Source organism: Danio rerio, chromosome 2 (assembly GCF_049306965.1).
Source record: "Danio rerio strain Tuebingen ecotype United States chromosome 2, GRCz12tu, whole genome shotgun sequence".
NCBI lineage: Eukaryota > Metazoa > Chordata > Actinopteri > Cypriniformes > Danionidae > Danio > Danio rerio.
This window is the reverse complement of record NC_133177.1, coordinates 59,062,501-59,085,000: the sequence shown is the minus strand read 5'-3', so window position 1 is coordinate 59,085,000 and position 22,500 is coordinate 59,062,501. Positions and strand designations below refer to the sequence as shown.

General features: G+C 35.0%; 1 protein-coding gene across 7 annotated transcripts in view; it reads left to right on the top strand.

Moving 5' to 3' along the window:
* Positions 1-22,500, top strand: part of eps15l1b (epidermal growth factor receptor pathway substrate 15-like 1b) — a 103,039-nt gene that overhangs the window by 30,666 nt on the left and 49,873 nt on the right. For 5 of the 7 annotated variants that reach the window (XM_073931777.1, XM_073931773.1, XM_073931765.1 and 2 more), the window contains 5 exons: positions 1,264-1,440; positions 6,556-6,670; positions 9,874-9,974; positions 14,717-14,777; positions 22,180-22,262. In XM_073931777.1, the coding sequence (XP_073787878.1) occupies positions 1,264-1,440; positions 6,556-6,670; positions 9,874-9,974; positions 14,717-14,777; positions 22,180-22,262 (537 nt within the window). Of the gene's footprint in view, positions 1-1,263; positions 1,441-6,555; positions 6,766-6,978; positions 7,210-9,873; positions 9,975-14,716; positions 14,990-21,537; positions 21,690-22,179; positions 22,263-22,500 lie in introns of those variants that run through there. The other 2 variants (XM_073931780.1, XM_073931781.1) reach the window with 2 other exon arrangements.

Genomic DNA, 22,500 nt, shown 5'->3' with positions numbered 1-22,500 from the left:
GTTCGCTTCATTTGCCTAAGCAAACTTTTCTCAGAAATATAGTTTTATTGAGTCATGCGCCTACGGTAATATTGAAAAAAATTACTATTGCAGTATGACGGTATTTACAATATTCTTACATCCCTAGTAGATGTTAATAAAACAGAACGGGTTACTGTGAGGTTGGGCTTCGGTGTAGATGTTAATAAAACAGAACGGGTTACTGTGAGGTTGGGCTTCGGTGTAGATGTTAATAAAACAGAACGGGTTACTGTGAGGTTGGGCTTCGGTGTAGATGTTAATAAAACAGAACGGGTTACTGTGAGGTTGGGCTTCGGTGTAGATGTTAATAAAACAGAACGGGTTACTGTGAGGTTAGGGTTTGGTGTAGACATTCATAAAGCACATTATTGAACTCTAAATATGACTAAATAAATAAAATAGTCCAGAAAAGCTTTTCTATGCTCATTTCTTTTTTTTGAACAACGTGTTTATTGTTTTTGATTATGCAAGACAGGTAACAGAAAAACACGATGCCATTTCGTCGCAATTATTTCCCACCCCAACCAAAGAACATCACTCTCTTCTCCCCTATATAAATGCACAGAATTCTCTCACAAGAGACAATTTAAGTGCAAAACAAATATTGCTAGGTACCCAAAAACTAAGTATATATTTCTGTACTTTACACATAGAAGTTACATTATCCAACAAAACTAAACAAATCGCACACACACACACACACACACACACACACACACACACACACACACACACACACACACACACACACACACACACACACACACACACAAATAAAAACACAATGCTTAGTTACACCTCTTGTAATAAATGACCAATATTATTGTTGTTAATGTAGTAATTAAACAGCTTCCATATTTCTTCACTTTTTACTTCTTTTATTCTTATAAATAAGCGTGCTAAGTGTCGATGTAATGTAATTTTGTTCTGCCTTGCATCTGCTGTGATGTTTTGAATGACAAAATAAGGGAGAGTAAAACTGAACGTTGATTTTTAAAGTTTTTTATTTTATGTTTTATGTTATTTAGCGCTTGTAATCTCGGAATAACATACCTTGCAATGTCAAAATGCCAATGACAAAATCTTAATAGAAATCAAGTCAAAAAACGCAGCAACTTTAGCTTTAAAAAACCAAATTTAATTGGCCAACGTTTCAACCTACATGGGCTTCATCACGTCACGTTTAATTTTCCTGGATGTCCCTGCCGTAAAAGCATCTTTGTGTTGTGTATTGTTCTTCAGACCCGAAGTGAGCTGAGTCTGATCCAGGAGAGCCAGCGGGAGCTCAATAAGAGCATCGAGCGCTACAGTAAGGCTCTGACTGAAAACATGAGTCTGACGGACCTGGAGCAGATCATTGCTGAGGAGGAGAACAACAGCAGCAGCAGCAGCAGCATTAGCAGCAGCACTGAAGCCAGGGTGAGGAATCGATAATGTCTGTCTTCATCATGTGCTGTTAATCCTACGTGTGCGCCATGTAGGTCACTTGACAGACTTCCCTAAAACCTCTATCTCCACCAGTGTAAAGCGAGTGTTTTATTTATCTTAGAAAGTACTTATGTTTTTAAAAGACTGAAGAGCTGGTACATATAGGTACATCCTAAGAGCAATACACATGAAAACAAAAATTCTTGAAAAATATCATCATCGAAATAATGGAATATGCAGTGTTTACATTTACATTTAGTCATGAGGAAAAAAATTAGGAAAAAGAAGCAATTTACACAACTATAAGAGCAACAATGAATAAGTGCTATAGGCAAGTTTCAGGTCTGTACAGTCTAAGGAAAGTATTAGTAATTTTATTTTTTTTTGAGCACAGTTAGTGGTATATCCAGAATAAATAGTTTAGTTTTTAGTCGTTTCCTGAAGACAGCGAGTGACTCTGCCGTTCTGATGCAGTTAGGGAGTTCATTCCACCAACTGGGCAGATTGAATGCGAGCGTTTGGGAAAGTGATTTCTTAAGTTTTTTAAGAATTCAAACTAACACAATTCAAATTTAGATTGTTTTGGCACTATTAGCTTCATATGTATTTAGGACACATTCATCCAGAATGCATCTTTGCACCTGAAACGCCAATCCACTGACTGTAAAAAAAAATAAAAATAACAAGGCACATGAAATATCATGAACGACTGGTTACGGAAGTTTGGTACTACACCCAAACAGAATCTGACTGTGAGCTCATTTCTTGAGATATCAACTTTAGGTAGAAAAAAAACTAATTTTAAAAAACATACTTCCAATACATATATCATCCAATAACTCCACTATTTTTATTTATTTTTTAATTATTTTTGGGTGAACTATCCCAATAAATCTATGCTCTAAAGTATTCAACAATGTAAGCTGAAATAGCACAATGGATTTAAATGTACATACAACATATATAAACATAATTAACCAGGTGCTAGAAAAGCAAACAAATGTCCCTTGAAAGTGCTTGAAAAGTGCTGGATTTTGAAGTTGGAAAAGGTGTAAGAACCCTAAAAGTTTATTACACACTGAATCCAAAAATTCCATCCATAATTTTTCACATTAAAAAAACAATTTGTCCTCTCGTTGTGTGAATCGTATTGACACACTGCCTCTGAAAATTTTGTTCGTCATTTAAAATTTTTTTACTGGGCTTTATTATTACATTTTTTTTTTTTTCAGTTTTTCACATTTGTACAAGCGAAAGGCAAAATGTCATCACTTGAGCCACACATAACTTTATGACAAGCACAGTGCATAAAATAAAGACAGAATGTGGCAGATAGTTGAGAACCCCTATATGCTGAACTCTGTCACAAACGCACCTCTCCCATGCTGCTGTTTGGTGTGTGTGGAGGGTGTTTGAAAACAGTATTGACACCCAGTTGAGAAACGCTGCTCTGGTTGATGACAATTCTTAACAGAAGTTCTAAGCAGCCTACCGCAAGGCGCTGGTCACTATGACACCCTCCATGCAGCAACGAAGAAAAAGGATTATAGGGATTAGCTGGAAAATTCAGTCATGAGGACTGGAAATGCTCGTTATCACTTTATTTACTGTAAACGTGTCCTGTTTTTACTAATTAAGTCCAAAAACAAACAAACTCATTTACTAAGTGCCTCAGTTAAAACAAAGGCTAAATCCTGATCATTGTAGAAATCACCTTTACACTAACACAGCTCCAGTGAAAAGTTGAGTTATAGTAAACCAGCAGTAATCCCTATATTATGAAGGAAATACGGCTTGAGTGTTTGCTCTTTTCCACAAATGTTTGTTCACGTTTAAACTCTTTGAAAGGTTACCGGGAAAACACACACACACACACACACACATACACATACACACACACACACACACACACACACACACACACACACACACACACACACGCACGCACACACACACACACGCACGCACACACACACACACACACACACACACACACACACACACACAGAGTTGAAGTCAGAATTATTTTCCTCCTGAATACTTTTTTCCCGAATTTCTGTTTAATGGATATTTTTTTCAACACTCTTCTAAACATAATAGTTTTAATAACTCAATTCTAACTGATTTCTTTTATCTTGGCCATGATGACAGCACATAATATTTGATTGTGTACTTTTCAAGACACTAGTATTCAGCTTAAAGTGACATTTAAACCCTAAATTTGGTTTATTAGACAAGTTAGGGCCTACTCACACTATGCCATCCATACCGTGCCCAGGCCTGTTTCCCGGACCGTTTGAGAAGTGTGAGTGCGCTGAATCGGGCTCAAGCACGGTTCACTTGGCCGGCCCTGGCCCGGTTGGAAGAGGTGTGCCTGAGCGCGGTTCACTTGGGCTTTGGCGCGGTACGCTTGTGTGTGAGTGCAAAACGCACAAAAGCCCGAAACTGAAAGCGTGACGTGACTTTTAAGGGGCTGTTTCATATGGATTTATTAATCATTCTTACTGTTCAGTGATCGCAAATCACTGAACGCAAAGTGATCTGCCGTAGTTTATTAAAGACGCAAACCCCTCACAGCACGACAGCTGCGCGGCTTCAGCAGACCTCCTCATTCCTGCAGCACGAGAGCTTTATGATTGTTTATGAGCGCCAAAAGTGGCGGATCTGTCCGGTAAAATATCTGACTGCGTGTCCCCGCATCCCAAAGGACTGTTTGGCGAAATATTTGACGGCATGTCACTGCATAACAAACGACTGAAAGGATATAACTAGAGAAATCTCTACTGTGCTACTGGGTGAGAGCGTATGGCAAGCCGTTTTAACATTTAAACTTTGTTCTGACTATCCATAAATATATTTAGAGATATCTCTAATTATATTTTGACTAGTCATAATTATAATTCGACTAGTCAGATTGGAAATATCTGCAAATATATTATGACTGACTAGTCATATTCCTCCATTGACTTCCATTGAAAAATATTTGCAGATATCTCTAAATAAGTTTTGACTAGTCACAATTGTAATTAGAGATATCTCTGACTGAGTTTTGACTCGTCAAAAATCCAATTCAAGATATCTACAACTGCAATTCGACTATTAATAAATTAATTAGAGATATCTTCAAATATATTTATAAATATCTCTAAATATGACGAATTAAAGATATCTCTAAATGTATTATGACCAGTAAAAACTCAGTTAGAGATATCTCTAATTACAATTGTGACTAGTCAAAACTAATTTAGAGATATGTGCAAATATTTTCCAATGGAAGTCAATGGAGGAATATGACTAGTCATAATATATTTGCAGATATCTCCAATCTGATTTCGTACTAGTACAATTGTAATTGCAGATATCTCTAATTGTCATTCTGATTAGTGGAATTATAATTATGACTAGTCAAAATATAATTAGAGATATCTCTAAATATATTTATGGAGTCAGAACAAAGATTTAAATGCTAAAAAGGCTTGCCATAGAGAGCGCTTCTGAACAGCGCAGCAGCGATGACGTAAGCGTGCCGAGGCCCGATATGGTGTGAGCGCGGGCCGTCGGGGGAGACGGGAGGGGGGGACAAGCGTGCTTTGGCCCGGTTCGAGGCAACTGTACCTAGTGTGAGTACGGCCTTAGTGTAATCTGGAAAGTCCCTATGTTTCCATCCACCTATTTTTATGTTTATTTTGGATATCCGCAAAACAAAATGGTTGATGGAAATGCCAAGATGTGCATACGTTTTGAAAATGCACATAACAAACATATGCGCATACACAGCAAAATTCTCTCAGTATAAAATAGCTGTCGCCGTCGCTGACGTGCACCTTTTAAAAAATTGTAACTACACGTCGAACGCCACGTAGAGTAAGCTCTATGATTGGTCGGCTTGGTATCACTGACGAGTGTGGGCGGAGGTGAGCCCCATGGAGCTTACAAGTGTGGAGTCCCATGAAGGAACTCCGCATGGAGACTGTTGTTTTGTGTTTACCTTATATTTAAAGGTGTTGAGCGTCCGCCGATTCCTGCCTCAAAATGAGCGAGGTTAAGCCACTTGTACATTAAGGAAGCGTTCAGAAAAAAACAAAACACCAGCAAAGAAACTCGACACAGAGGAACAAACACCTCACTGCCAACTAGCGTTTCGGAAGTGTTATTGCAGAGCATCAGAAGCAGAAGTATAAATGCACGGCAACAAGTGTTGCATGCGCCGTGGGTCACGCCGATCTCTGGATGCAGAAGTATAAACCAGGCTTTAGTGTATTCAGCATTGAACTCCATTGTATTAATGGGATTGTTTATGTTTTTGCTGTAACAAATTCATAATTAGTATTTTTTTATCTACCGCATTCATTAATATAGTTTAAAACAATATTTTCTAGTTATTTTTAGATATTATGAAATCACTCATGGAAACTGTTTTGTACCTTCGGCCCACAGCCCTCAGTAAAGTTTGTTTTTTGGCCCTTCGTAAGAAAAGGTTTGGGCACCCCTGGTCAAAAGCGTCTGTGCTCTGCGTCTCAAGCCTTCAATAACTACCTAGCACTCATTGTGTGTCAGCATCGTCTTCTGAGGCGCAAGTCTTTGACTCATTTGATGGAAATTTTTCATTTAATATTCCAGTTTTCTGAATAACTTAATTTACATCTGGATAAAAACACATTACAGCAGTTTGTTCTGTAGACAATGGAAAATAAATTGCTTAAGGGGGCTAGTAATACTGACCTTAAAATTACTTTAAAAAAACTTAAAATCTGCTTTTATTCTAGCCCAAATCAAACAAATAAGACTTTCACCAGAAGAAAAAATATTATGGGAAATACTGTGGAAAAATTCACAAAAATTAGGCCCCTAATAGTATCTTTGGGCCCCCCAAAATGGCAAGGGCCCTAAGAGTAGTCCTAACTTTTCTCCCTCTAGCGGCGCCCCTGCATGCACACAAGTCTACCGTTTGTTATTGTGACTGTAATAACTGCTCACACTGGCCCAGTTTTTCCTCAGGAAATGAGCACGCTGAACGATGCCCTCTTCATACTCATTACAATGATAATATTTAGCCACAGTGGAGGAGCAGAGCAAACATGACCATGAATGCTGTGTGTGTTTCAGGAGGATTCATTGGTTAAATCCAGGATGGCCATGTTTAACAGTGGTGGCTCTAAAGCACTCGGTTCAGACCCTTTCCAGAGCGAAGACCCCTTCAAAAGCGACCTCTTCAGTAAAGGTGTGGTTTTTTGGACTTACCTAAAGACGGCGTTTCTCAAAGAGAAACTGTGTGATTAGACACATCAAGCATATACAGTTTGGTCTATTGCAGGGGTGCTCAACCCTGTTCCTGGAGATCTACCTTCCTACAGAGTTCAGCTTCAACCCTGATCAAACACACCTAAACCAATTAATTAGGACCTGAACAGCACTTGATAATTACAAACAGGTGTGTTTGATAAGGGTTGCAACTGAAATCTGCAAGAAGGTAGATCCCCAGGAACAGGGTTGAGCACCCCTGGTCTATTGGAATCGAGGGCTTTATAGAGTTTAAAGGCACAAAATGTAACATTTATTTTCATTAAGATATTAAAAATCAATTAGAAATTTTGATTAATGTAAATTTTATTAAACTGTCTCAAAAATGAGTAATTGATTAAGCAACTGTAAGAGATTTGGGACATCTGTGTTGTATTTTATGTCTTTTCTGAAATGTTTTTTTTTTTTAAGTTTCAGAATTAAGTCCTGCTCTATATTTCTTATTTATTAAATTATTAATTTAAAGGTGCTGTATGTACGTTTTTGACTTCTAAAGCAGACTCCGAAATGGGGCGCAGATTCAGAGTTCCACATAAGGTGGTTATTAATTAGCAAATAATATAAATACAGTAATAATATATGAATAAATATATATAATATATAATATTAATAATATAAATATTAATTAGCAAATAATATAAATACAGTAATAATATAAAATATAAATATATATAATATTAATAATATAAATATTAATGAGCAAATAATATAAATACAGTAATAATATATAATATTAATATAAATATATATATAATATATAATATTAATAATATAAATATTAATGAACAAATAATATAAATACAGTAATAATATATAATATTAATATAAATATATATAATATTAATAATATAAATATTAATGAGCAAATAATATACATACAGTAATAATATATAATATTAATATAAATATATATAATATATAATATTAATAATATAAATATTAATGAGCAAATAATATACATACAGTAATAATATATAATATTAATATAAATATATATAATGTTAATAATATAAATATTAATGAGCAAAAAATATAAATACAGTAATAATATATAATATTAATATAAATATATATAATATATAATATTAATAATATAAATACTAATTAGCAAATAATATAAATACAGTAATAATATATAATATTAATATAAATATATATAATATATAATATTAATAATATAAATACTAATTAGCAAATAATATAAATACAGTGCTTCCCACATGTTTGAAATATACTTGCGGTGGTAGCCAGATTGAAGTACCATTTACCCACATCACATAAATAGTTACCTATATGTGACAAACAAAACATAATTTAACTTTAAATAATCATTTTATTTGTTATAACAATGCAATCCACTTTTTCTCTTACTGGTAAACCATTCAGGATCCATGTGTACCCACTGTCCGGTCAAATCTGCGTCTCTTTCTTCTTTCTGTCAAGATTAAAGCAAACTTGAATGCCACAGCATTTTAGATATGTATATAAAATAGCCTATGTAATATATTAACATCATCAAATTAATAAAATAATCAGCAAATGAGAAATAAATGACAGAAAAAGGACTAAAAACAGACAATATCTCAAAAAATTATAATAATTACGAGATTAAAATGTGTAAATTATTTTAAAAAGGCAAATGCATTGATTAACCATTTCTAATAGTGTACAAATATTTTGCAGCCAGTTTAGATTTAATTTCATTCTCTCTGAGTGTATTAAAGTTTTAATGAGTCGTTTAGATTAAAGAATGAATTATTTTATTTGCTCTCGCGGCCAGCTGCGAAGCCAAGCTATATTAGGCCTAAGCAAAAAGAAAGCAACCGCTTCAGAAAGCGAAAGCAAAAGTCGGATTCCTGAAATCTTTGTAGATTTTAAAACCCGGCCAGACAATATTTTAAAGGCCAAAAAGGTGCATCTCTGTGGGTCTGCAGAGAACATGAGACTGTCTGCGGAAGTGTTGACAGTTCTCGCACACACAGAATGATACGGATAAATGAGAGGTTTTCCTCTTGTTAATCGATCGCCGGACGTGGATGTTTGGTTAAATAGGGCGGATACAGCAAAAAAGGATGATAATAAGAATAAAAAAAGAAAGTGTCACCAGATATACTGCGGTGGCCGTTAATATACGCGGGTGCGAAGCCCTGAAATATTATGAACGTACACATTAGGTGAGCAGGTTACTTTGTAACTTGTGCTAACAATTTGCTACGTGAGGAGATTTGCAGTGATGAGCAATTTGGCTGTTTGCACCAGATGAAACACGACAGAAAAGTAAATACAGCCATTCAGACGCACAGAATAGTGCACTCACTGCACTCCAGCGAAATGGTTAGGTTTCTAATCTAATTAGTACATATTAAACCTCTTTAACATTATTAAATATAGATGCTGAATCACTGATATGTGTTGGCTTGCACTGAATCACAGTTATAAAGTTTAATTTCAAACATTTTATATATTAGTTTCAGAATCTGAGGTGAACTATCTGCTGCTGCTTTCAGTAGTATGGCATTAAAACTTACATTATTAGCATTTAACACTGAATAAAGCACATGAGGTGTGATTTATTTTCTGTTGTTCAGCCGCAAGATATAGAAGCTGTTTCTAAAATATTAATTTCAGGTGTTGGTTAGGACAAAAACCTTTTCATGTATCATGTGCCATTGCTTTTAGTTAGACCACGACTTAAATCAGCCTTTAGGCTCGATAGTCAGGATCGCTCCTGTTGGACCTCAATCTGGCAACCTGCACTTGCGCTGGGTGTCAAACAAACATGCTGCATCTTTATTAGCTATTGTTATTGTATTTGTTTATTTTGTATTTGTTAATTATTTAAAATAATTAGTTATTTTGTTTGTTTACCTCTTAATGGACTAAAATGAATTTATAAAAAAAATCTATACAAATGAATTATGGATTTAAACAAACTTCTTACTCAATATCTTAAATTCCTAGCCTAATTTGCTGTAGGGTTATTTGATTCCAGGTTGAACTTGCTTTTAAATGCAATGATAAGTCTTCAAGCACGACTTGCCTTGTTGAGACTACTGGTCTCGATGTTTTTGCTGAGCTGCTGTGGGTGTTTTAACATTTTGTGGATCGAATATTGTTTTCCAGCTGATCCTTTTGGAGGAGATCCCTTCAAGCAGAACGACCCATTTAAAGACCCCTTTGCTAATTCTGATCCCTTCGGAGAAAGTTCATCAAGTCAACTCAAGGTGAATAAAAATAAAAAAAATACTGCAAATATTGGTGCTGTCATTGACCAGAAAGAACATGAGTATTATCAGGTATGCAGCGCTGAAAAAAAACATTCATTGTATTTACCTTTACTTTTTTTAAAGTAAGTGGTTGCAAACAATTGATGTGGCCTGAATTTAAAATTAGGTTGAACTACATTTCATTTCTTTGTTTAAATTCAGCCCATATCAATTGTGTTCCACCAGGTAAAACATTTTAGTAGTTAATCAACCAATTAATCATTTTTTTACTCTACTATGGCTAATAATTGTTTTTAAATCAGTTGCATCAGTCTGAGTAAGAGGTATTTGAGTATCGGGATTAGGGCTGTGCAATTAATCGAAAATCCAGTTTCGATTTCGATTACGGCTTCTAACGATTATGAAAATCATTAATCAAGATAAACGATTGTTCTATCATGTACCGCTTCCTTTCCAGTTCCACGTGAAAGTGACTGAAAGATGTGCTGCAATGTAACTTTTGCATCATTCATATTTTTAAAAGCGCGAAAGAGCACGTGCTGTTGTGTGTGTGCGCGCGCTGCGCTCAGCCTCGGACAGGTATTGTGTGTGTCTGTGTGCGCGCGGTCCGCGCTTAGCCTCGGACAGCAGAGCACACGCACATTTAACGCCATCTTAATGCGAGAGCTTTAATGGTCAAATACATGCACGGTGTTTAGTGATTATTCATATTAATCCTCATTTGTGTAATTAACAAACAAGTTGGGAATCAAAAGACACGAGAAAGGGAAACCATATCAGAGCCGCACTATTCTTAAAGTGACAGCGTGCGATATTCCTGCTGCTGTTTTTATTATTAATCAAACAACAAAAGGACAAAATCCACTCACTGCTCTTGACTGAAGGACTTTTGTAGTTAAAGTTTTTTCTTACAGTGAAGATGCTTAAAGCACAGTTTAAACATAATAGTTTTAATAAAAATTATAAAAATTATAATAATTACGAGATTAAAATGCGTAAATTATTTAAATAAGGCAAATGCATTGATTAACCATTTCTAATAGTTTACATATATTTTGCAGCCAGTTTAGATTTAATTTCATTCTCTCTGAGTGTAGTAAAGTTTTAATGAGTCGTTTAGATTAAAGAATGTATTGTTTTATTTGCTCTCGCGGCCAGCTGCGAAGCCAAGCTATATTAGGCCTAAGCAAAAAGAAAGCGACAGCTTCAGTAAGCGAAAGCAAAAGTCGGATTCCTGAAATCTTAGAAGATTTTAAAACCCGGCCAGACAATATTTTAAAGGCCAAAAAGGTGCATCTCTGTGGGTCTGCAGAGAACATGAGACTGTCTGCGGAAGTGTTGACAGTTCTCGCACATACAGAATGATACAGATGATACGGTTTTCCTCTTGTTAATCGATCGCCGGACGTGGATGTTTGGTTAAATAGGGCGGATACAGCAAAAAAGGATGATAATAAGAATAAAAAAAGAAAGTGTCACCAGATATACTGCGGTGGCCGTTAATATACGCGGGTGCGAAGCCCTGAAATATTATGAACGTACACATTAGGTGAGCAGGTTACTTTGTAACTTGTGCTAACAATTTGCTACGTGAGGAGATTTGCAGTGATGAGCAATTTGGCTGTTTGCACCAGACGAAACACGACAGAAAAGTAAATACAGCCATTCAGACGCACAGAATAGTGCACTTGCTGCACTCCAGCGAAATGGTAAGGTTTCTAATCTAATTAGTACATATTAAACCTCTTTAACATTATTAAATATAGATGCTGAATCACTGATATGTGTTGGCTTGCACTGAATCACAGTTATAAAGTTTAATTTCAAACATTTTATATATTAGTTTCAGAATCTGAGGTGAACTATCTGCTGCTGCTTTCAGTAGTATAGCTAATAATAACTCATTTCTAATAACTGATTTCTTTCATCTTTGCTATGATGACAGCACATAATATTTTACTAGATATTTTTTAAGACACTAGTATTCAGCTTAAAGTGACATTCAAAGGCTTAATTAAAGTAAATAGGCAAGTCATTATGTAACAGTAGTTTCTTCTGCAGACAATCAAACATATATATTGCTTAAGGGGGCTAATAATATTGAGCCATTCAAATGTTTCAAAATATTTAAACCTGCTTTTTTCCTAGCTGAAATAAAACATATAAGCCTTTCTCCAGAGGAATATATATTATAGGAAATACTGAAAAAAAATTGCTCTGTTAAACCTAATTTGGGAAATATTTGTGTATATAAAAATAAATTCACAGAAGGGCGAATAATTTTGACTTCAACTGATAATCGTTTTGAATAATCATGATTACAATTATGACCAAAATAATCGTGATTATGATTTTTCCCATAATCGAGCAGCCCTTATCGGGATACTATAAAAGTTCTGCATTTGATTTAATTTGAGTTAATAGGCTATATGTCTTCAGGTAACCTGTCTTTCCATTACAAATCTGTCACGTTTAAGATCTGATTTCTTTAAAAAATCAGCAATCTCAACTGCCTTTTAGATATACAATATGAAGTGGCTCTGAGATCACTTAAGTAGCACTGCATTAAATTCCATCTCCTCCTGCCATGTCTTTAAAATATGCCAGTTTATTTTACCTCAGTATTTTGAATGGAATTTCTGCACTAGCCTGTTGTTGCTGACGGCGCTAGTGGTTACGACGGTCTTTCATCTCGATTTACGCTTGAACAACTAAATGAATGCTTAAGTCTATTTAGCTGAATGTATTGTAATTACATTAAATTAAATACATGCTGTTAGAAAAGTGCTTTATAATACACTTCAATTAATCAATGTATTTACTAAGAATAACTAATAATGAACAATACTTGTACAGCATTTAATATTCATTGCAACATTTATTAATGCATTATTAAAGTGTAGTTAACATTAGTTAATGCTCTTTGAGTTAACATGAACAACTTCATTTTAATTAACTAATGTTAACAAAGATGAATAAATGCTTTAATCTTGTATTTATTTTGTTCATGTTATGCAATAATATATTTAGGTATTTATTATTTTGCATTTTATATATCTATATTTTTATATTTCTGAATCACAAAACCTATTTATATTAGGTTTTTATAATGTTTTCTAAAGTCCTAAGGTGTTCTTCATAGGCGGAGGGTGAAAAACTCCAGGGTAAGGCTACGATAAGCGATGCCCTTTAATGCATTTAAAAATATTTGCAACCAACACATTAAATTATTTTATTACACTAACCCACTATATAATAATCTACATAATAAATATAATGCATTGCATATATTAAATTCATTCATTCACTCATTTTAATTTTGGCTTAGTCCCTTTATCATTTCGGGGTTGCCACAGCGCAATGAAGCGCCAACTTATCCAGCATGTTTTACCCAGCAGATGCCCTTCCAGCTGCAAGCCATCACTGCGAAAGTTTATATTTTATTTTATTATTATTATTTTTTTATAATTATATTATATTATATTATATTATATTATATTATATTATATTATATTATATTATTTTATATTATTTTATTTTATATTATATTATATTATATTATATTATATTATTTGATATTATATTATAATAATTATATTATTATATTCTATTATATTTTATTATCTTATATTACTTTATATTAAATTAAATCATATTATATTATATTATATTATATTATATTATATTATATTATATTATATTATATTATATTATATTATAGATTAATGGTATAAAAAATAAAGTTTATGCTTAAGAACGGCAATTAACCAGTGTTCTAAATAAGTCTAAAGCTACTCTTAAAAAAATGCATATAAATAAATGAATGAATGAATAAATAAATAAATAAATAAATGCATACTTTCACATAACTTTCCTTAAAAAGTAGCTAAGTAACACATTTAGCTACTTTTAAAGTGACTAGATTGTAATTGTTGGTCTTTTACTTCCCCCAACACTGAAAATAAGATTTCATTTAATGCTGAAAACAAGTTAAACCAGAATGATATATTATTATACCTCTCCCATTATACTCATTTGTCATTTTACGACGTATGTCATTAACCAGCAAATCAGAATAGTTCGCTGGCCAGCACTTTTGGTTTCGTTTTCAGAGCTGGTGCAAACTTCTGTCAAAAACAGCGCTCATCAGTGCAAAGTGTGGGGTTGGACAGTTCCATTTCTGTAAGGAGGGGGACTTTAAATTTGATTGACCGACTTACAATAACTAAAGTGTTCTGTTAAAAACCAACATTAAATTACATTCATATTCTGCCTTACACCCATTACATGTTTTCAATGCAGTTTTTTTTCTTTGCTGCTATCTCCGTGGTCTCTGGCCAGGGGTAGGCTAAACCTTCCCAGCCTTACACACACTCCGCCTTTGGTGTTCTTCATACATATTAGTTTTTTTTTTCTTGTTGAGTTTTGTGTTTACTGAAAAATAAAGCAATCTAAACTGAACTAAAACTGATTTTAATAAATGCATTAACCAATGGAACCTAATTGTAAAGTGAATTATAATTAGTTTAATTAACAAAGTTGAAACCTGTCTATTCAGTTTTTGAAACCTTAAAGCTTCTTAAAGTAAAGTCTTATCCCTGATAATTTTGCACGTTGCAGCCTGTGAGAATATTTTGTGGTGAGAAACATGTCATAATGTACTTTACCACATTTTAGTTTGTGCTCTGTAATTCCCATGATGCAATGTGGTTTGTGTCTCACTTTTGTGTGTCTTACAGGCCAGTCCTTTCACCAGACGAATCAGCCAGACGTCAATGAGTCCAAAACCCAAAGACTCGGGTATGATGTTCATTCATTTACATTTAATCTATTAACCAGCATCAGTGGATAGCTTGCAAATGACCCGCTAGGCAAGGCAAGGCTACACTGTAAAACAAATACTGTAAAATACACTCACCGGCCACTTTATTAGGTACACTTTACTAGAACCGGGTTGGACCCTCTTTTGCCTTCAGAACTACCTTAATCCTTTGTGACATATATTTAACAAGGTACTGGAAATATTCCTCAGAGATTTTGCTCCATATTGACTAGGGGTGTCATGATTTCGATTTTTAATCGAAATCGATCGAAATTTATGCTCAATTTCGATTATCGAATCAAAAAATAGAATCGTCGATGCTGCCACGCCCCATGTCACGTCAGCTAGGCTTGCCAAGCGGGAAAAAAACAGGCTTGTTGAAGTGCTTGTTAAACTGCAGAAGCAGGAGACCCGTCGACAGAACCTAAACCCTCTCCTCTTTCAATGAAGTTGCCGGTGTGTAAGCATTTTGGATTTCCAGTGAGTTATGTTGACAACGTTCGCGTTGTTGACAAAAAAACACAGTTTTGCAAGCTCTGCTATGTACGTATTATGACGGTTCGTCCGATAGACAACACCGGCATCGCGATCCTCCGCCCGCCCCCGTTGCAAATCCGCTCGCGAAAAGTACACACTCAGGCCCTGTTTACACTGTCTTTGTTTTTAAATGCCATTTTAGAACGACAACGATTTGACATCCACAGTGGCGTGTAGCATTTCTGAGCAGCCCTCCTTCCTCTCTACCTCTGAAACATCACGTGACCACACAGACACAGACGCACACACAGCCATGCGCTCGAGACAGCAGGTCCAGGCAGTCAGAGGACTGCTTCGATCTTTCACTCACTTGTACTTAGTCATTTTATTGAACACCTCAGATACTGTTGGCTGGCTGTGCGTCTTTTTTACCGATGCCATTATAACGACACAGATCACTGCCTATTCACGAGTCCCGCAGAAAAAGTGATTGACAGGTGGTAATTATGTGTGTAACTTGCCTTTACTCATTTACTGTATGATTTGTTTATGGGTAAAACAAAGACCATGCAGGTATGGTAGTTTAAACGGTAGGCTACAAATAATTAATTGGTCATTAATTAATTAATTATTGATAATCGAAAATCGAATCGAATCGTCCCTTTAGAATCAAAAAATGTAATCGAATCGAGGATTTGGAGGATCGTGACACCCTTAATAATGACATGACAGCATCACGCAGTTGCTGCAGATTTGTCGGCTGCACATGCATAATGCGAATCTCCCGTTCCACCACTTCCCAAAGGTGCTCTATTGGATTGAGAGCTGGTGACTGTGGAGGCCATTTGAGTACAGTGAACTCATTGTCATGTTCAAGAAACCAGTCTGAGATGATTCACGCTTTATGACATGGTGCGATATCCTGCTGGAAGTAGCCATCAGAAGATGAGTACACTGTGGTCATAATAGGATGGACATGGTCAGCAACAATACTCGGGTAGGCTGTGGCGTTAACATGAGGCTCAATTAGTACCAATGGGCCCAAAGTGTGCCAAGAAAATATCCCCCGTAGCATTACACCACCACCACCATCCTGAACCGTTGATACAAGACAGGATGGATTCATGCTTTCATGTTGTTGACGGCAAATTCTGACCCGACCATCTGAATGTGGCAGCAGAAATGGAGACTCATCAGAGCAGGCAACGTTTCTCCAATCTTCTATTGTCCAGTTTTGGTGAGCCTTTGTGAATTGTAGCCTCAGTTTCCTGTTCTTAGCTGACAGGAGCGGCACCCGGTGTGGTCTCAGTCTGGCCATTCTCCTTTAACGATCAATTTGCGCCCACAAAACTGCCGCTCACTGGAAATTTTCTTTTGTTCAGACCATTCTCTGTAAACCCTAGAGATATTTGTGCATGAAAATCCCAGTAGATCAGCAGTTTCTGAAATACTCAGACCAGCCCGTCTAGCACCAACAACCATGCCACGTTCAAAGTCACTTAAATCCCCTTTCTTCCCCATTCTGATGCTCGGTTTGAACTGCAGCAGATCATCCTGACCATGTCTACATGCCTAAATGCATTGAGTTGCTGCCATGTGATTGGCTGAATAGAAATTTGCGTTAACGAGCAGTTGAACAGGTGTACCTAAGTATTAACTAGCAATTTTGGTTGCCAGTAATATTGTTAACTTTACAGTGCACTTATAAATTTTGCCCGTAGTACTATAAAAGTGGCCAGTAATACTGTAAAATATACATGCACACTTTTTTGTGTGCAAATTTACACAGTATAATTGGCAACCAAAAAGTGATGGTAAAGTAATTGAGAAAGTCATAAAACACTCAATTGAAATAAATTAAGTTTTTTTTTTGTTCATCAAAGCATCTGGAAACTATCCATCTATCTATTAAGGGAAAAAAAGAGAGTAAAATGCAAAACATTAATCATTTCCAATCACCCTTTTACAGTATATTAAAATTAAATTAAAGAATTTATATTTTACACGAGTCAAAAGCATCAAAACTGTATCAGATTTAGAGATAAAACACTGTAAGTGAAGATGCACCACATCTCTATGTTTTGTTGTTTTATCAGTTCGTCTGTCTGTTAGAGGAAGCCACAAGGTGCAAGGCATGTTTTCAGAGTAGAACAACAATAGAGCTTTAAAACCCATAAATAAAGGACAAAAACAGCGCAGACCTGTTAGCTTTCAGTAACACCATATTAAAGCAGGTTACGTTGTATATATGTGTATTGCTGTTTGTTCAAATGACTAATTTTAAATGAGTTAAAACATCACAATTGTTGAGTTTTATGTTCAATCAGTGAAATGTTTCAAGTAAAATTTGTAAAAACTAATAAGTTATCTTAATTCCTTCATGTTGTTCCAACTCAAATAGATTTTTTACATTGTTGGAAATACAATGATTTCTTTTTAATACATCATCATTTATGAACTGAAATAAAGTATAGAATTAAAGTATAATATAGCAAAGGGTTTAGAGTAAATGTAAAAGAATTCACTTTTAAAATTGCTTCAAATGTAACATTTATTTAATCAAAAGTCTTTATTTGAAAGCTTTATTAAGATTTGATTCTATTGGATATTTGATTTTTACAATTTGCATAACTTCTTTATATATTTATTATCAAATTATTTAAAAAATCCAACCAAAAAAATTGAATCACATGTAAATGAAAGCTTCCAAATAAAGACTTTTAATTGGATAACTCATAAATTTAAAAACATTTTGACAGTAAATTATCTTATATTTACACTAAAATCTTAAATATAACATGCTTTGCTGTATTTACATATAACTATATCAATTAATATAACCTTTATTGTTATATTTATATACAATTTACATAAATTCCATACTTCTATATATTTATTAAATCACATGACGTCAAACATTTTATCAAAAATAAATTTAAAGATTAAATATTTTACATTTTAAATGTAAAGACATTTTGACAGTATTTTTTATTAACTTTAAAGTCTTTGATATATTTACTTATAATAAATATATAGAAGTATGAAATTTATTTAAATTATATCAAATTATATAAAAATTCCAACCAAATATTTATCAAATCTAAATAAAAGCTTCCAAATCAAAGAATAATTAATTAAATAACTGTTAATTTTGACAGAAAAGTCTCATATATTTACTGTAAAGGCTTTGATATAACATTATTTGCTTTGTTTACATACAAATTACATAAATCCATACTACTTTATATTTATTATATAAATAATATAAAAAAATGTAATCAAAAATAGAATCAAAACTACATAAAAGCTTCTATAATTAAGACTTAATTGAACAACTGTTAAATTTGACAACAACTTCTCTTTTATTTTCCCTAAAGTCTTTGATGTAACATACTTTACTATATTTACAGACAATTTACATAGCTTTTATACATCTATATAGTTATTACATCAAATTATATAAAAATTCCAACAAAATATTTATCAAATCTAAATAAAAGCTTCTAAAATTAAGACTTTTAATTAAACAACTGTTAAGTTTGACAGTAAATTCTCTTACATTTACTCTAAAGGCTTCACAGAAAGATCAAATAAAGAGCATGTTTCATATTAATGTTTTTTTTTTTAAACTAGCGGTCAGCTGCCTCAATATTTCCTGTGGCCTGTTTCTATTATTAGCTCTTTTACGCACACGTTTAGCTGCAGGCCTTCCTAAAATAGTCCAGTCCAAACAAGCAGCGCTTTGTGGCCAAAGGTAACGTAACGGTCCGCATGACAGCACCTTTTTCTCTCTTACTCCTGTTTTTCTCTGACAGCGAACAGGTAAGCTCTTTCTGCGCGTCCCGTCTGAGGAAACGGGGTTAATTTATGGGAAACACGCAGACTGAGGTGCTCTCTTTTTATTATTTTTTTTACAGGAACACTAGAGAGTGTGTTTGGAGCTGTTAGTGGTCTCACACTTATAGAAGTGTTCAGGAAACTCGCACGCATTTTACTGGCTCCGCTTTCTCACTGCAAACACACTGAGGCACAATAGCTTTCGTTCTTCACAACACACACACACACGGTTTTGAGTAAACAGTCGGTTGGGTTTGGAATTCATTCCGGGTACGAACCTTTTGAACTCTGGAATTTCTTTGAATGTAACATTTAAAAAAAGAATAAAGAGAATGCAGTAAAATGATCAAAAGTTTTATTATATTACAAAAAACTACGTCTTTTTAATAAAGGGAAACCAAAAATTACGTTTTTTTTATCTGTTTGATATACTGTGTGTGTGTGTGTGTGTGTGTGTGTGTGTGTGTGTGTGTGTGTGTGTGTGTGTGTGTGTGTGTGTGTGTGTGTGTGTGTGTGTGTGTGTGTGTGTGTGTGTGTGTGTGTGTGTGTGTGTGTGTGTGTGTGTGTGTGTGTGTACAAATGTGAATGTGAATTATTTTAAATTGTTGCAATACTTTTTAAAATCAGATAAGTTTAGAAAAATCAGCTTTAATCACATTTTTAAATTTTATTGTTTAAAAACAGTAGAAGATAGATTACAAAAACAATTTTTAAAACAGGTTTTTGAACGGTTTTAAAAATCTCTTTGTGTTGAATTAAAAATAAATTATCCTGTAAGTTAAAGAGAAGAGTTATTTTAAATTGTAATAATATTTCGCAATAATACTTTTAAAAATCAGACTTATCAAAGAAATCAGCTTTGAATCACAGGATTGAATCGCATTAAAAAACGAGGGTAAAGTAAAACTGTTACATTTGATCTGTTTATGTTAATAAAATAAAAATAAACTTATGTTAAAATAAAAGTTTTTTAAATTATGAATCATTCATTTTTTAATTCTTTATTTGATTCATGTTTCACAATAAGATAATCTAGAAATGTGTGTGTGTGTGTGTGTGTGTGTGTGTGTGTGTGTGTGTGTGTGTGTGTGTGTGTGTGTGTGTGTGTGTGTGTGTGTGTGTGTGTGTGTCTGTGTGTCTGTGTGTCTGTGTCTGTGTCTGTGTGTGTGTGTGTGTGTGTGTGTGTGTCTGTGACTGTGTCTGTGACTGTGTCTGTGACTGTGTCTGTGACTGTGTCTGTGACTGTGTCTGTGTCTGTGACTGTGTCTGTGACTGTGTCTGTGACTGTGTCTGTGTCTGTGTGTTTGTGTGCACTCACCAGCCACTTCATTAGATACACCTGTCCAACTGCTTGTTAACGCAAAATTCTAATCAGCCAATCACATGGCAGTAACTAAATGCATTTAGGCATGTAGACATGGTCAAGACAATCTGCTGCAGTTCAAACCGAGCATCAGAATCGGAACAAAAGGGGATTTAAGTGACTTTAAACGTGGCATGGTTGTTGGTGCCAGACGGGTTGGTCTGAGTATTTCAGAAACTGCTGATCTCCTTGGATTTTCATGCACAACCATCTCTAGGGTTTACAGAGAATGGTCTGACAAAGAGAAAATATCCAATGAGCGGCAGTTCTGTGGGCGCAAATGCCTTGTTGATGCCAGAGGTCAGAGGAGAATGGCCAGACCGGTTCCAGCTGATAGAAAGGCAACTGTTACTCAAATAAGCACTCGCTACAACCGAGATCTGCAGAAGAGCATCTCTGAACACACAACACATCCAGCCTTGAGGCAGATGAGCTACAGCAGCAAAAGAGCACACCGGGTGCCACTCCTGTCAGCTAAGAACAGGAAACTGAGGCTACAATTCACACAAACTCACCAAAACTGCACAATAGAAGATTGGAGAAACGTTGCCTGCTCTGATGAGTCTCCATTTCTGCTGCCACATTCAGGTGGTCGGGTCAGAATTTGGCATCAACAACATGAAAGCATGGATCCATCCTGCCTTGTATCAACAGTTCAGGCTGGTGGTGGTGTAATGGTGTGGGGGATATTTTCTTGGCACACGTTGGGCCCATTAGTACCAACTGAGCATCGTGTCAACGCCACAGCCTACCTGAGTATTGTTGCTGACCATGTCCATCCCTTTATGACCACAGCGTACTCATCTTCTGATGGCTACTTCCAGCAGGATAACTCACCATGTCATAAAGCGTGAATCATCTCAGACTGGTTTCTTGAACATGACAATGAGTTCACTGTACTCAAATGGCCTCCACAGTCACCAGCTCTCAATCCAGTAGAGCACCTTTGGGATGTGGTGGAATGGGAGATTTGTATCATGGATGTGCAGCCGAAAAATCTGCAGCAACTGCGTGATGCTATCATGTCAATATGAAGCAAAATCTCTGAGGAATATTTCCAGTAGCTTGTTGAATCCATGCTACGATTAAGGCAGTTCTGAAGGCAAAAGGGGGTACAACCCAGTACTAGTAAGGTGTACCTAATAGATACAGACACAGATATATATAACTACAATTGAATAATTTCACCGGTATTATCTTTATATATACACAATTATAAAATTAAAAAACAAAATGCAAATGTTTACTTTCAAAAGAGGTCCACCTGTTAAAATTTAATTGTTATCCTGACGCCATTTATGTACCTTGAAGTTTTTTATTTTATATGTATTTTTTGTTAGATATTATATCAAAATAACATTTCTTAGCCGAATAAGAACCAGTTGACTTTAATTTTACCTTGTTCTGCTGGAATGGAGTCTTTCATACAGAGTGAACAACATTCATAACATGGTCATTAGTTAATCAGAAACACACGTCACGCTGCAGATGGAAAACAAAACGTGTGCTTTTCAGGAGCAGAAAGTCATGGAAAAGGAGAAACACTGGCCACATACAGGCCGCTCTCTTAAAATAGCAGCTGTGTTTGTACCCGCGCTCTTCAGGAAACACGCATTACAGAAGCTCTGAATGTTCACGGGTTATTACGCTCAGGTTGCCAGAAGTTTCCATAAAATCATTTACTCTCTGTCTTTCATAAACAGATCCGTTTGCTGCGTCAGACCCGTTCAGTGGCGACGCTTTTGGAGGGAAAGGAGGCTTCGCTGATTTTTCTCAAATGTCAAAGGTATGTCTAAAACAAATCTGAAAGCTAGAGTGTAAAATAGTTTCAGTCACACACACATACACAATTACACACACACACATATATACAGGTACACATAAACATTTAAATAGACACATATAAACACACACACACATACATACAGACAGACACGTAAACGCACACAAACATACACACAGATGCACACAATTGTACATAATCGACCACATACACACACATAGTCACACGCAGACACTCACAA